Source organism: Stegastes partitus, unplaced genomic scaffold (assembly GCF_000690725.1).
Source record: "Stegastes partitus isolate 25-593 unplaced genomic scaffold, Stegastes_partitus-1.0.2 Scaffold1425, whole genome shotgun sequence".
Classification (NCBI taxonomy): Eukaryota; Metazoa; Chordata; class Actinopteri; family Pomacentridae; genus Stegastes; species Stegastes partitus.
Window position 1 is genome coordinate 62,641 of NW_007579156.1, and position 14,577 is coordinate 77,217.

At 41.0% G+C, this 14,577-nt stretch overlaps 1 protein-coding gene across 3 annotated transcripts in view; it reads right to left on the reverse strand.

The window, feature by feature from the left end:
- Window positions 1–3,718: 3,718 nt before the first annotated feature.
- Window positions 3,719–14,577, reverse strand: part of foxp4 (forkhead box P4) — a 95,893-nt gene continuing 85,034 nt past the window's right edge. For all 3 annotated transcript variants that reach the window (XM_008299499.1, XM_008299498.1, XM_008299495.1), the window contains exons 15-18: window positions 11,881–12,002; window positions 11,301–11,367; window positions 10,048–10,220; window positions 3,719–9,474 (exon numbers count right to left, since the gene is read on the reverse strand). In XM_008299499.1, the coding sequence (XP_008297721.1) occupies window positions 9,327–9,474; window positions 10,048–10,220; window positions 11,301–11,367; window positions 11,881–12,002 (510 nt within the window). In that variant the 3' untranslated portion in view covers window positions 3,719–9,326. The remainder of the gene's footprint in view (window positions 9,475–10,047; window positions 10,221–11,300; window positions 11,368–11,880; window positions 12,003–14,577) is intronic.

The window sequence follows — 14,577 nt, forward strand, 5'->3', positions numbered from 1 at the left end:
AGTGAAAGAAAAAGAAATTCGACCTTTTTTAAACACCTTGGTATGTATAAAGATTTCTTGATTTGAGCTGAGGATGTGTTTTGGAAGTCTGCTGCAGACAATGATAGATCGCTTGGATCATTTACATCCAGATAGGTTGAACACAAGCCTAACCAAACCCAAACATTTTTTAGATCACCGTAAAAGATAGCATTGCGTATCTTCTCCTTTACTTTTAGAAAACAAAAATAACCTACTCTTATTCATATCTTAATTTAACACACTGAATATAACAGATAAAGCAATAAACATGTCAGTGCTGTCTGTGTTTTTTCACTACATTGTGAAAAAGAGAAGCAGCTCTATGTCAGTATGTTTCTATGTATTTAATATTCATGAGATCAGATTAAAGCAATTGATTAAAAAACAAATATTTATTAGAATATGGTTTTTACAATTATCATTATTATCCGCATTGAGTCTGTGGAATACCAAACACTGAGGTAGTAGAACCTCAAGGAAACACATTGATCATTTACTTGTAACCACTTTAAATGTTATCAGTCCACACAATAGATGTTAGATAAGCAGTTAAAGTAATTCAGAACAATTTCCATTTCTGGATGCATGAAGCAGGGTCATAGTAAACAATACAATAATGAGTGAATATACATCATGTTAAGATAAAACATATAGTTTTTCTTCTGGAAAAGTGTCAAAAATGATTTAAACATGCATTTTTATTTTCTTCAAATGAGTTGTATTGATAGCAACATGCATAGTAAATAAAGCCGAACAGAGAACAAAAGCATATCACAGCTTGGGTGTTTACTTGGATGTGGTAAAAAATAGAGAGTCGCTGGCTTAAATTCAAATAGAGACAAAGAGAAGACAGAGAGAGAGAGAGTCTAAGCTCATTAGCCTGAATAAGCAGATCCATATGGATGCATGCAGCAGCAGATACACAGTATGTTGTGTTGTTTTCAGTGAGTCAGTACACTGTTTGGAGGACGGCCCACTGCTTCAGCCACAGACACGGAGGGGAAGAAGGGAGAGGGGGGAAGACAGAGTAAGTGAACTGGGGAGAGAGGGAGAGAGATGTCAGCATGGCTCTCAGTAAATTTATTTTGTGACTCACAGGGTCTGCCTGGACCTCAGTGCTCTCCATGCTGTTGGGACTAGCAGCCCTTCACACCCACCCACGCACCCAATAACACACACTTGCGTATTGATTTAGCATCAGCAAGTCTGTGCACATGAACAGACATGCAGATGCATTAGCATACAAATCCAACTCCAGACACTCAAACAAGTGTATGATGCACGCTCATATGCACACAGCTAATGCTTACTCAGTCCAGATGAGCATTAAGAAATGTACTCAGAGGCTCAGACTCAGGTTTGGGCCAACCACTACTGTACCACGCCAAGAATAACCCCTTTGTGTGTTGCTCTGTACCCTGGCTCACCTTGCACAAGTATATGGTGCTAAGTTTCTGCTTACTATTCATGATGTGTGCATGTGTATGTGTGTGTGTGTGTGTGTGTGTGTGCATCTGTGGGTGTATAATAGGCTTAGGATGGGGTCTCTCCCAAAACCAAATGTCACAGGGATTTAGGCGTCAGGAGTGAGTTTCCTTGGAGAAGTTCACTAAAAGCACAAGATTAAACAAAGTCTCAACTTTCCAAAAAACATCCAGCCAGTTTCCATTTTTTCTCCCTGTGGCAACACATCCATGATGCAGATTTGAGCTTTAAAGATAAGCTGTAGGGCATGTGGCAAACCTGCAGAGGAGACAGACACAGGTGAAGAGGGAGAAGGAAAAATGGAGAAGGTGGATAAATGTAAAAGTACTGCTTGGTCACAGCAGAAACCTTTTTTTTTGCAGCAGCAGCAGCAATACTCAGCTTATGGCCTGCAGGCCTGATGGCTGGCCCACCAATCATTTATTAATTCACAATGAAAATAAATTGATTCACACTGAGATTTTTTTGATTGTTTATATAATAAATGTTCAATAATGCCCCTTGGCTGTTATTCAGTTAATTTGAAAATAAATAATTTCAAAGAAACATGAGGTGTGGGCTTTGTAATGATTCTTAGTTTTTTTCCTTTTATATAAAAGAAATATTATTGTGGCCTCCTGCCATTTTACACAAGTGGACCATGACAATTCAAGTGTCCCTGCAGTACAGCATCTATTCCATCGACCCGAATGAGAGTTCAGCCACCTGTATTCATGTCATTCACTCCAGCACATTTGGATCAGAAATTTTACTTCTTGTTTGTTCTGCACTCTCTGGCCCACCCTGTTGGTCAGACCGTGTCAGTGGACCCCAGTAGTGTTTGTGTTGCTGGGTTTGTGTTTATGAAATGCTGCTTGTGTTGTCTGGTTTGTTTACTCCTCCTGGTGGCCACTCTTTGTATCACAACACATGCTGACCTCTCCAAAGGCCTGCGGTCCGTTGCAGGACGAACTTTCAACTCCAGGAGATTTCCACTGAGCAGCAGTTAAAAGCACGTGTTGTCTAATGTAGTCTTGGCTTTCTGCTATGCTGCATAGAATTGCTTTGATAAATTCGATAATGATTATAGCGTATTTTTAATATAAAAGGGCATTTTTGATGTGAAGACGAAGACTTAAAAGTATGTATTTTTTTATATAGATCAAGAGTTCAAGACCACTGCTACTAAAGCTGCTATTCGCAAATAACCAGATAGCATACATCTTTTCAAATGGATACATTTCAGCTGAACAGAATTTTAACACAGACTTTTGGCGCAGCACAGTTTTGTTTTGTTTTGTTTTTTTTGTTTTTTTTTAGAACCATGAGTCTTTATATTACAGCTTTACCTGTGCAGTAAAGGATAGTAATTTGCTCAACTTTCTAAAAACAGTCAGCCTTCCCTCATTGTTAACAGTGGCTGCCTTTATTGGTTTTCCTTAATTACAGCAGTCAGGAGTAGAACATTTATGTGACAAGTAGTCTGCCAGAGGTCACGGTGAAAATTGAAGCAGCTTCATTTGATAGTGCTTGTTTTCCGCAAGTGTAACACTGCCGTTTCAGCTAATGCTTGTGTGTAATGTGTAGTCTTACTGGTTAATGTGCAGGGTGCGCAATATGAAATGCGACAAGAATGACAATTGCAGCAGCGTAGTCTCAAATAGTCCTACATCTTATCAAAATATATCTGTTGTTTGTTGCATGGCTGTCGTGTTAAGTGCATTACATTGTACTGAGTCCATCCATCCATTATCTATACAGATCGGGTCGTGGGGGGCTGGAGCCTATCCCAGCTGACTTAGGGTGAAGGCAGGAGACACCCTGGACAGGTCGCCAGTCTATCACAGGGCTACACTTAGAGACAGACAACCAAGCACACTCACATTCACACCTACGGACAATTTAGAATCACCAATTAACCTCAACATGTTTTTGGACTGTGTGGGAGGAAGCCGGAGAACCCGGAGAGAACCCACGCTGCACGGGGAGAACATGCAAACTCCACGCAGAAAGATTCCGGTGCCCCCACCGGGACGCGAACCGGCAACAGTGCTACCAACTGCGCCACCCTGCAGCCCTTATACAGAGTCTCATGTTATTATTTTAACTATGTTTGATGTACATATTTCACAGTTAGCTTGAGTTAAACATTTAATATTTCAAGATAACTGAAGACGTTTTGTCCTTTAAGCTCGTGTTAAGTTGACTGGAGAAGAAACGAAGACGCAGCAAATGACAGTGTAATAAGTATTTTATTGCATTTTATAATGCCATTGTCAATAATTAGTACAGATTACATGCAACTAGACCTACTGTACAGTTTTTTTATTGTCTGCATGGACAGACACAAGAAGATTCAGGTTACAAATACACAGATATATGTGTGTGTTTTTATACAGCATGAAGGAAAGGGCAGTGACTGGCATTACATGGCTACCCGGAGTGGAGGGTCAGAGGGCTGGGCTCCACTGTCTGTCTAAAGCCACCACCCAGTCCCTGTTCCCGCCTCTTCCTCGGGTCACACTTTCAAATAACAAGAAACATAACAAAAACCAAAGGATAAAGAGAGGTAAACAGGTAAACTGAACTAAGAAACAATACAGAGAGTCACTGCTGAAAATGTACACACATTCCTAAGGTTTAACCAGAGGAGAGCTGAAGTGGTAGTTCCATCGGATTCTGGCTGTCTACTTAATAATACCGTCAGGCAATGCTCCACTTTGAGAGTCCCTTCCCCCTCACGTGACACCTCAGAACTGTCCAATCACACATCAGGATTTGATCTCCCTGCGTCCTTTTGAGTCAGTCACCAGCCAATGGGATGTAGGTTGCTCCTACAACGCCGCTAACGTGGATGTATGAGAGATAACAGCTATCAGTAAAGGTGATCAGTGAAGTCGATGGAGAAGTTTTGGAAGTAGCTTGTTTTTTGTTTGGTTAAGGTTGTGGCATTGGTTTGGTTACAGTTTGGTTACAGTTCAGGAATTTGGACGAAGCAATGTTTGCTCGCAATGCCTTTGGTAGTCAGAGGATGAGCTGCATCTCTGAGAGCCATTCCACATTTTGGTATTGAGACTACGCAAGAGGAGGAGTATCAAAAATGCAACAGTTTCAGTCTTTGATCTGCCTCTGTGGGACTGGGAGATGAGGTTTGTGGCTGGTCACCACCTGCCAGGTGTTTGACTCAGTGACACCCCCATGGCACCTGCAGATGATTGACAGCTCTGCGGGTCGGAGTTCAGCACAGGAATGACAGGGGTCAGGGGTCAGAGGGAGGGGTCACAGGGAGCAGGGACACATATTGGCACCTGAAAGGACCAACAGCAATACCTTTCTAGAGCTCCGCATTTTTTAAAGCAAGAGAGGGGCTACATATTCTTACATTGTTTTTTTTTGTTTTGTTTTTTTTTTCCTCTTTCTCTTTTTCTTTTCAGAGGTTTTGGTCCTGTCTTTGAGAAAAAGTCCTTCTGAGGTATCAATACATAATGAAGTAACTTTTTAGTTTGTTTTCCATTTGTTGTTTTTTTTTTCTTTCCTTAAAAATGCATAAATGCAGTACAGAGACAAAAAAGTATCAAAATAGACCTAGCTAAGATAAATATACAAACAGGTGTTACCTAAACCACTGATCTAACTTTAATTCTTTTCTTTTTTTTTTTTTTTAGAGATAATACACTTAAAAAATCAGCGTCCCAGACGTTTTATGAAGAACTGAAAAAAAAAGGAAACAAACAAACAAACAAAAAAAAAAACTATTAAACCAAGATACCTGCAGCACTTAATATGATAAATACATATACTTCAGCATTAGCAGTACAGTATAGGAATCAGAGCTGAAAGCTTTACAATAGCTAAACAGGTGCAGAAAAATAAGAAACCCCAAAAAGAGAAGGAAAAAAAATCAAATGGGAAAGAATGCCCTGGAGAGATAAGCCAAGCATTAATATACAAGAATACATCATGTTATGCCAAGCTGGAGAAAGAACAGAAGTGTTACATGGTGACCTGTGAACAATCTACATCTTTATAAAACAGCTTTGTTTACAGGTGTACCTTAAAGCACAAGTCAGAGCTCATCTATGTACTGTATGCAGCAGTTCCTCTTGGTTTGGATATTACTAGTAGTAGTGATGAGTTTCATTAAGTGTGTTAGTCCTCTCAACGTCTCTGTGAGTGTTTTGGTGAAGGGAGGAGGGGGGAGGAGGGGAGGGGGGGGTGCTGCTGTGTTGTGGGTCTTTGGATATCTGGATGGTCAGAGCCACAGTTTGCACTAACCCATAGCCCTGCTTCTATGCTTCTGTTACACCCCCTGCATGTGTGCGTCAGTGTGCGCGGTGTGGCACCGATACAGTCGACCCCGTCACGACCTCCGACACACCAGCTCGCCGCGACAACACACAGCCGCTAATGAGCAGCTTCCCATTGGCTGAGAGCTGAGCCTGATCATGAATATGCACACATACAGTCAAAGCACACGGTTGAGAGGCTGTTCACACAGCTCAATGCTAATCGGGTGCAGGAGTATGGTCAGTTTTACGCAGCTGATAGAAAACTGTTCATATATAGTGAGCACTTCACAACACATTTGGAGACGCAGAGAGTGCTTTAGATGTGGTTTAAGGAGAGGTAGTCATTTTTAATTCTATGGTGAAAGTGAAACGTCTCTATGTTTTTGGGCTCAAGCAGATGTGTGTTAGGGAGTCCGGATCACCAAATAGCTATTTTTGTGTGTGTGTAAGTGTGTGTGTGTGTGTCAGTCATACAGTAAGTGTAACAACAATTTTGGCATTCATTATTATCATTGAGGAAGAATGGAGAAAAAAAATATTTCAGAGAGTTCAGTCTCCCATTGGCTATGTGTTGAACTGTTTTGAAAAGGAGGTAGCGTTATTTTTGGTTTTCATCTCGTTTCAAAATGTCTGTCTGCCACTTTGTACTTTGTAAGAAATCAGTCTCTAATGTGACAGGAAACAGTCCTGTTTGAACACAAAGTCATCGGAAAGGTTCTTTCATTAAATAAGAAAAACCGTCTGAAGTGCAAGAGATAGTTTGACAAAAAGTATGAAAATATGAACCCAACTTTAAATTACATGATGTCCCTTGGTTGTTTTCCTCTTACATTGGTATACTATCATTGTGTTTAGCTTTTCCCTCTTTTTTGTATTATTAATATTTGGAATAACTCCTCCCTGTCCAAAGATGGCACTTCTTTTCTATGCACATTACAATACACTTCCTCGTCCTGTGAAGGCTACATACAGATCGAGAGGGATTTTTTTTGTGTTTAAAGAGCTTTTTTTTTTTTCTAGATTTAAAAATCCAAATGTTTATTACAACAGTATCCAAAAAAAGTACCTTGTAACGCCATGTGTTTTGAAATGTTTTCATTTCAGCTCTCTTTTTGTTGGCGCCTCAGTTTGTAAAGATACATAAATGTTGTGTTCAAATGCTTCATGAGTGCCTCGTTTATAGGCCTGCTCATTCTGTAGATGGGCCAGTCCTACGATTGTGTTTGGAACACAGTTGAACAGTTGAGCCTGAGTGTGGGAGAGACAGGGTTTCACTTCTAAGTGCTTTTTTTTTTTTTCCTTTTCTCTTTCTTTTGTTTTTTCAGAGGAACTGTGCGAGGTTTGTTAATACTAGCTTTTGGCCTCATACCTAATATGAGTCATTTGTAACCGTCTCCAAATTCTAGTTTGCTTTTACACACTTTGGTTTTTGGAATGGTCAGCACTGTAAGTCATGTATAATTTTAACACAATAATTATATGAATACAATAATAAGAATTCAAACTCCTGGTTTGTTGTCTTTTGGCCAGTTCTTTAAGAAAGAAAAAAAAAAAAGGAAACATAAAGGGCAAAATAAACTACAGGGTTTTTGGTTTTCTACATATTTCTTTGGTTACCTGTAACAAAAATAAAACGGGAATAAGCAGAAAATAGATTAAAATAAATGTTAAATTTGGTATGGCACTGGAGAGAAAAGTAATGCTTTTATGCTCATGGAAAACAAGGAAATAAATCTCACGTGCTATTCCTTTAACACAAACTCACACAGTGAATTGCAGATAGCTTCTACACAGTAACTATTACAACCATAGAGCTTTGAGTCGAAGCTGAGCAGAGTTGCCACATTTGGTGTCCCACAGAAAGAATTCCCCTTTATTTCTCTATCAATTTGGACACAGTTCCAGGTAGAACCTTTGTGGGATGAGGTATTCTCTGACTGCAGTAATAATATATATATTTTTTTAAAGCATTACGGATATTTCTCAACTAAATACACAACCAAAAACAAGTGAATGAGAGAGAATTAAAAGAAAAAAAAAAGATTTAGCTGTTAAATAATCTGTCTGGATAATGGCAACTTTAAGTGCTATTTCCAAATTTCTTGCCTGCTACACTTGGGACAGAAAGGGAGAGGGGCAGGAGTAGGGTTCGGGTAAGTTGGGACAATACTGCGCTTTTTGTTATTATTACCTTTTTTTTTTTCTTTTTTTTTTGCCAATACTCATTTGGAATGGTGTGAACAACCAGAGTAAATCAAACAACTTACAATACAAAAAACAAAAACAGCATCCTTAGAAAAGGTACGTCAAAACAGAACGCCACCTTGGAAATATTGATCCTCAAATAATAAACAATGATAATAACATCAAATAAAATAAAAAAAAAGGAAATGACAAAAGCTACCACACATTTTTTTCTTGTTATATTCCATAATCATCGACAGTTTTCTTTTTTTTTTTTTTAGTCACAATATTTCTGTAGACGCTTCCTCCATCATTTCTCACTGCTTCCCCTCTTTTTCTTCTTTTTCCTCAAAAGTGTTCCATGCTCATCACTCCATCTGCAGACGGAGGAGAGAAGAAGGACAGCACCAAATGGTCCTATTCCTGCAGTCTTCTGGGGGGGGAATGGGAGGGGATGTAGGTAAGGTGGGAAATGTCTTCTTTTTTTTTTCCACTTAGAAGCACAGAGTTTAAAAGATGCCTCTCACTCAAGTGTCTTGCTGCTGGCAGAAGTTTGGGCAGGGACCGGGGCCGCATCGCCTCAGCTGGGTCGACAGGAGCCCGCTCTGCGGAGGAGCTGGAGTACTGTTGGAGGTAATCTTTGAAAGCACTCGTCCTTCCTCCTCATCTCGAAGCCCAACAGTTTCATTTTAATCAAACCAAAGAAAATGAAAAAGCAAGTGATTGACTCAAAGACGGGGAAGAAGGAGAGGTATACTACACAGCCCCTGGTGACTGCTCCAGATCTATATACACATGATCCTGTGTGTGTGTGTGTGTGTCGCGTTCTTTCTAACACACACACACGCGTCTTCTCGACTGACGTTGAGATAAAACGGCTCACCAGGCAGACCGAGACGACAGAGAGGAGGGCGTACGTTGGGTTGGTGGGAGAATGTGTGTGTCCACGCCTCTAGGGGTCTCTACACAGAGGGTGACTTTTCCAGGGAGGATGACGAGACATTGGTTTGACAAGTGAATGAGTGTTTGTGTGGTGTGCGTGTTTGTGTGAGTGTGTATGCATTAAGTGGTGTTACACCTCTGAGCCAAGTGTTGGTGAAAGCAACACATGGAGGTAAAGCAGTGCTCCACAGTCTTGTTTTTGCGTCTGAAAGTAACAAAGGTCATCTAACCCTGTTTGGAGTTTCTTAATGTCGTCCTTAGTTGCTTGAATTTCCTTAAAAACAAAAAACAAAAACAACAAAAAAACATTCTCTTTTTTCTCTTAAGTGTACTGTTGCTATCTTTTCCTCTTCACACCGGCGAGAGGGCTTCGGGGGGATTGATCTCAAAAAAAGTCCCGTCCCTCTGGTCTTGCTCGGATCTGTCCTACTCCAGCTCCTCTGTGGGAAGATCCTCCTCCAGGTCGCGCTCGTCGCTCGGCAATGGCAGGCTGTGTGTGACACCAGCCAGGAGGGATACTGGCCGACTGTCTTCCTCCACCTCAGTGGGCTCCTCCTTCACATGCACCGGGTGGCTGCAGGAGAGAGCAGAGAACTGGGAGTGAGATGGGTTTTCAAGGCAGAGTGTTCGTGTGCATATATGTCTTGACTGAAGCCAGATTAGTGCTTCTAAAGTTTAGTTCACCTGAAATGATCTTGTACTGTATTTCAGTCAACGTGGGTTCATTCTGTTAGGTTTTGTGTGTATTTCGACTGACTTTATTTCTATCGCTTCTATTCTTTAGAATTTTTTTGTGCAGTTGTAGCACCCAAAGGATAAAACTTGTGCTTTAAATCTAACAATAACATCTGCTTCCAGAAATCATGGAATGGTTCAGAGTGTGTGAGTGATATTAGAATACTAAAGATGCAAAACTTGCACGCATAATAGAAAATTCATGTATTTTTTCTTTTTTTTTTTTTACAATTTTCAGCTGATCAACGTATGCACAACATAATTTAAACACTCCAGTTGAACCTGAGCTGATATTCTTAAAATTCAGTGTAATATGTAAATGTAAATATGTGCAGTGTGTGGGAATAACGTCAAAGCAGTTTTGTTTCGTCTACTTGCGCCTTCATACATGTGTGCATGCGTATTTGTGTACCTGTACTGTTGAGGGCTGAGTGTGGGGCTGCAGCTGCCATTGCTGTTGACCTGCTCCACGGTGGAGCTGACATCATCATGGCCCACGTGCAGCATGTTGAGGCTGGCAGCAGACGGAGGGGTCACCAAGGGAGGGCTGTTCAGCAGGGACAGACTGCTTTCTGCCAGAGCCGCCTACGTACAAACATGAGTTCGAGGGTCAATTTAAATGGGAAAAGTTTTTTCAATATGAAATTTGAGAAGCCATGTGAAAATGACAAAGCCAGAAAGATGTGATGAAGCTCTTCAATCTGTACAATCAGACATTTAACTCCACTTAACTTGGATTTATTTAAGCGTTAATGCAATCAAAATCTATCTGTAGGCCGAACTGGGATGGAGCTGTACTTAAAACACAATTTGCATAAATGGTAAAAGCAACAAGGGACGACAGAGAGTTTTACTTTATGTACAAATGAGAGCGTTTCTATCCACTCGTGTGCCAGTGAACATGACAAACCACTAGGGGGCACTTATATACAGTACTTTCCCTGCAAAGGGCTGTGCGTGTACGGTTAAGTCCATGTCATGAGTGAAAGTGTGTGTTGACACCAAAGTCTCGACAGGAATGTTAAGAGCAACTGAGCCCCAACCTCAGATTAAACACAAACATGGTGCAGCATCACTGTCTTCAGAACTGGGAAACAGCCGAACCAACGGGAGCAGCTTCCGTCACAAACATCCAGATGTTTGATGAGAAAGGTTGGACACTGACTGAGAGACTCACCCCACCTCCCCTCTCACACAGGAAAAAAAAAAAAAAAAAAAAAAAAGACAAGGAATTCTCACTGGCTCAGAGGTGGATTTTCTGGGACAGGCGATAATTTTATGCAGTAACCTTAATTGACAACTACTTGATGCTATAAATCATCTCAGTCGCACAATTGCATGTGTGTGTGTGTGTGTGTGGGTACGGTGGGTATGTCTGCACTGAAGTGAGGAGATGGGTCTTGGTGTGTGTTTGTGTGTGTGGTGGTGGTGGTGGGGGTGGCGCATGTGTGAGGAAGTGAGGTGGGAGGTGAGAGTGTGCTGATGTGGGAGGAGGAGGAGGGAGGTGGTGTGAGCGTCGTTAGGGAATCGGCTAATTATAAGAGGGAATTGATATTAGTGTCCTTGATTATTACTGGCTGCTATATGTGTGTGTGTGTGTGTGGGAGAGAAAAAGAGAGAGAGAAGGGGGGAGAGAAAAGAGGGGAAGGAGAGGGCATGCCTTACCTGGTAGCTGGCGTTTAGGGATCCAAAGCCCAGGCCTGAAATCATGTTTTTCACCAGAGTGGGACTTCTACACATATGCAGAAAGAGAGACGTTAGAGAGAGCCACAGATTGCGCACACGTGTGAAAAGATGTCACCTCACTAAAAGCCCGATGACAAATCTGACAAATGTGTTTGTTCCCGACCACAGACTGTAAACAGATGCTAAAACACACATATGAAAGCGTCTGATATCTGGCGTGCAGGTGTGTGCACGCAATTATCCCAGGGTTCTCTGGTGGTTGGAAAGAACATCTGTTTACATATGCTAACAAGGTTTTTTTCCCTGTCTTGCATCTCACACAGCTGCTTACTAATGGTGTCGACAAACAGGGAAAAACACACACACGCACTCGCACATACAGTACATACATTACGAGCCAGCAGCCTCCCTGCCTTTTGTTTTTACTTGATTCCTGAGTTGGCTGCTTGGTAATAATAAAGGCTCCATTTGGGCAATCATTGTGCCAGCACCCATAAGCTCACGCTCACATCAGCCGCAATCGGGGAAAACAAACGAGCGTATGTACGCGTGCGCTTACCCGGTCATCTTTGGTGGTCTCCTCTTTTGGTATTCAACTTCATCCACAGTCCACACGGCCCCCTTCACGTTCTCAACACGAACAAAACACTTGTGCAGACTCAGGTTGTGGCGCACAGCATTCTGGCAAAAGGAAGACAGGAAGGGAAAGGGATTGTTGTGATATAATTCATTGTTTGATATTTGATTTATTTCATCTTAGGTATTTTACTTAAAAATTAGGTTGCCGTCTTCCTGTTCCTTGAGCTTATAAATGTTCAAAATGTGCGAACAGCATGTAGAGGAAGCAATCAGCTGAAAACCAGCATCTAACAGCAACGACTGAATGAAATCATTGTAAAACACCTTCTGAACTTTTCCTGTGAGGTGATAAATGCAGTAAGTATTTGTACTGGTTTTGTAGTACCAATCTTTCCTGATGCCTGCTGCTATTTTCAGAAAATCTCTAACTTTGTTCAGAAAGATATTCCAGTGGGAAGTGTGTCCTTAAAGAGTATCTTTAACGCGAGGAAAAATGATCATTTTTCACCTGAGGTTCTTATCCAGTCAGCGGTAAGCACATTTCAGTTCAGCACTGAAGAAGCAATGCTTTCTATTACAAGTTTATCCATAATGTGACCTGAGGACAGTAGTCCTTTTTTTAAAAAAAAACCCTAACTTAACTTTTTTTTTTTTTTACCCATCACTTTACACGTTACTGTAGCTGCCTGTACAGCAGTAATACAAGGCAGCAGTTCTCTAGTAGCGTTATTTTATCTCAGAATGTTTCTAATCAGTCATCATCAGCACACACACAGAAACACACACATCCACAGGCACTCAGACAGCCAAGCAAGCAGGCACACCGCTATCTTCGTCTCAACCCCCCAGGGACAGGCCTCCCTTTTCATCTGCTATTTGTAGTTTGTTCATGCCCAATTTCATTACCAATTTTAATTCGTCTATAATTAAATCCTGCATATTCTCTCTGACACGCTGTTCTAAGCCGAGAGGGAGGGACAGGCCAGGCATGCATCACTCCTTGCCATAATTACACACGCAGATACACACACGCACACACATACAAACACACACACGTAATTACACAAGCCATAATCAGCGGAGGAACCCTTTTCTCCCCCGCATCCCCTCAACCCCCGAGCCGTGATGCTAAGTTTTGTAAATGAGTCTGACCCCAATCTCCGCCCGCCACCCTGACAGTGCAAACACACACACATGCACACAGACACACGCGCCAGACACCGGTGCTATTGCAGCGCTATTTGCATTCGTCTCCGTGATGAAAGCCTAATTCTCCCAGTTAAAACATTAGCAGTCATTTACAGTGGGTCACAGCACATGTGCCACTCATCTCCCCTCCCTCTGGCTGATGTGGGGGGGACGACTGGAGGCAGAGATTTGGGAGGAAAGATTGAATTGTGTACAGCAGAAAAGAAAAAACAACAACAACAGATTTCCTTCAGTTTCACTGATAGTTTTGGAAGTGTTATTGTCTTTATATTGTAAAGGTTTGAACGTTTTGATTGGTCCAGTTGAGCTTTTGCCTTCTGCCTAATGCATCATGGGATAGGCTATTTTGATAGAATTCCAAACAGAAATATATGCAAGCAATTCAAATCATAAGGTAAGAGAATGAATAAGAAAAGAACAAAACAGGACATTTGTGTAAATAAAGAAGAAATGGAAAAAAAAAAAGAAGTATTCAGATCCTTTGCCTAAATACCAGTAGCTATACCACACTGTGAAAATGATATGTATTCTAACAGTCTTGCATTGAAAACATTTGTTGTGAAAGTAGTCAATTGTTATTAGAAAAATGCACTTAAATGACTAAAGGCAAAAGCAATTACAAGGTAGAAACACTGTCCCCTGAGTGTTACACTGTTTTGTATCATATTGGATTATTATTACTGATGTTTTAGTGTCTAAGTAGAATTTTACTGTTGTAGTTGATTAGAGCAAATTTATTAGAATAAATCATCATATGTATTGTATTTGAAAATCTTAATCTGCAATTTAACTAGTTACTAAGACTGTTAAGTCACTTCAGCGGAGTAAATACACTGTAATATTTTCCTTTAAACTGTAGTGGAATGTAAGTTTAAAAAAAGCAACGGAATGGAAATACTCCCATTAAGTGGTACCTCAGTAGGGCCTGAAGTACGTCAAATTTGCACTTAAGTGCACGACTTGTGTAAATGTACCTTCTTGCATTCCACAACTGGAAATCACGGTAAAGCAGCTCATAAAGTGTTAACTGCATTTCTTTTATCCTGTTTTTATGCATAGGATCAATTACCTTCCAAAAAAGCGAATGGTACTAGGTGAGTCAAGGTGAAAAAATAAACTCCACCTCATCATGTAGCGCCTTGAAATAACACTTAACACTCATTTCTTCCCATCTCTCAATCACCTCTTTCTTCTTCTCTCTCTCACTCGTCTCTTCTTCATTCTCTACCCCTCTGTTTCTCTGATCAATGACTTCCACTCCCTGACACCGCTGCTCTCCTCATGAAATATAACGGCTTATTAAAGGACATACATCTCTGCGGCCCTATTTGACTCGCTGAGCTGCTATATAAATACATAAGGCCATGCCGAGCTATATTTAAAGGTCTGCTAGGCCAACGGCACAGGAAGCAGACACCCGGCATTAATAGTTAAAATTCATAAAAGTCAGATGAGGAGGTAAAGATAT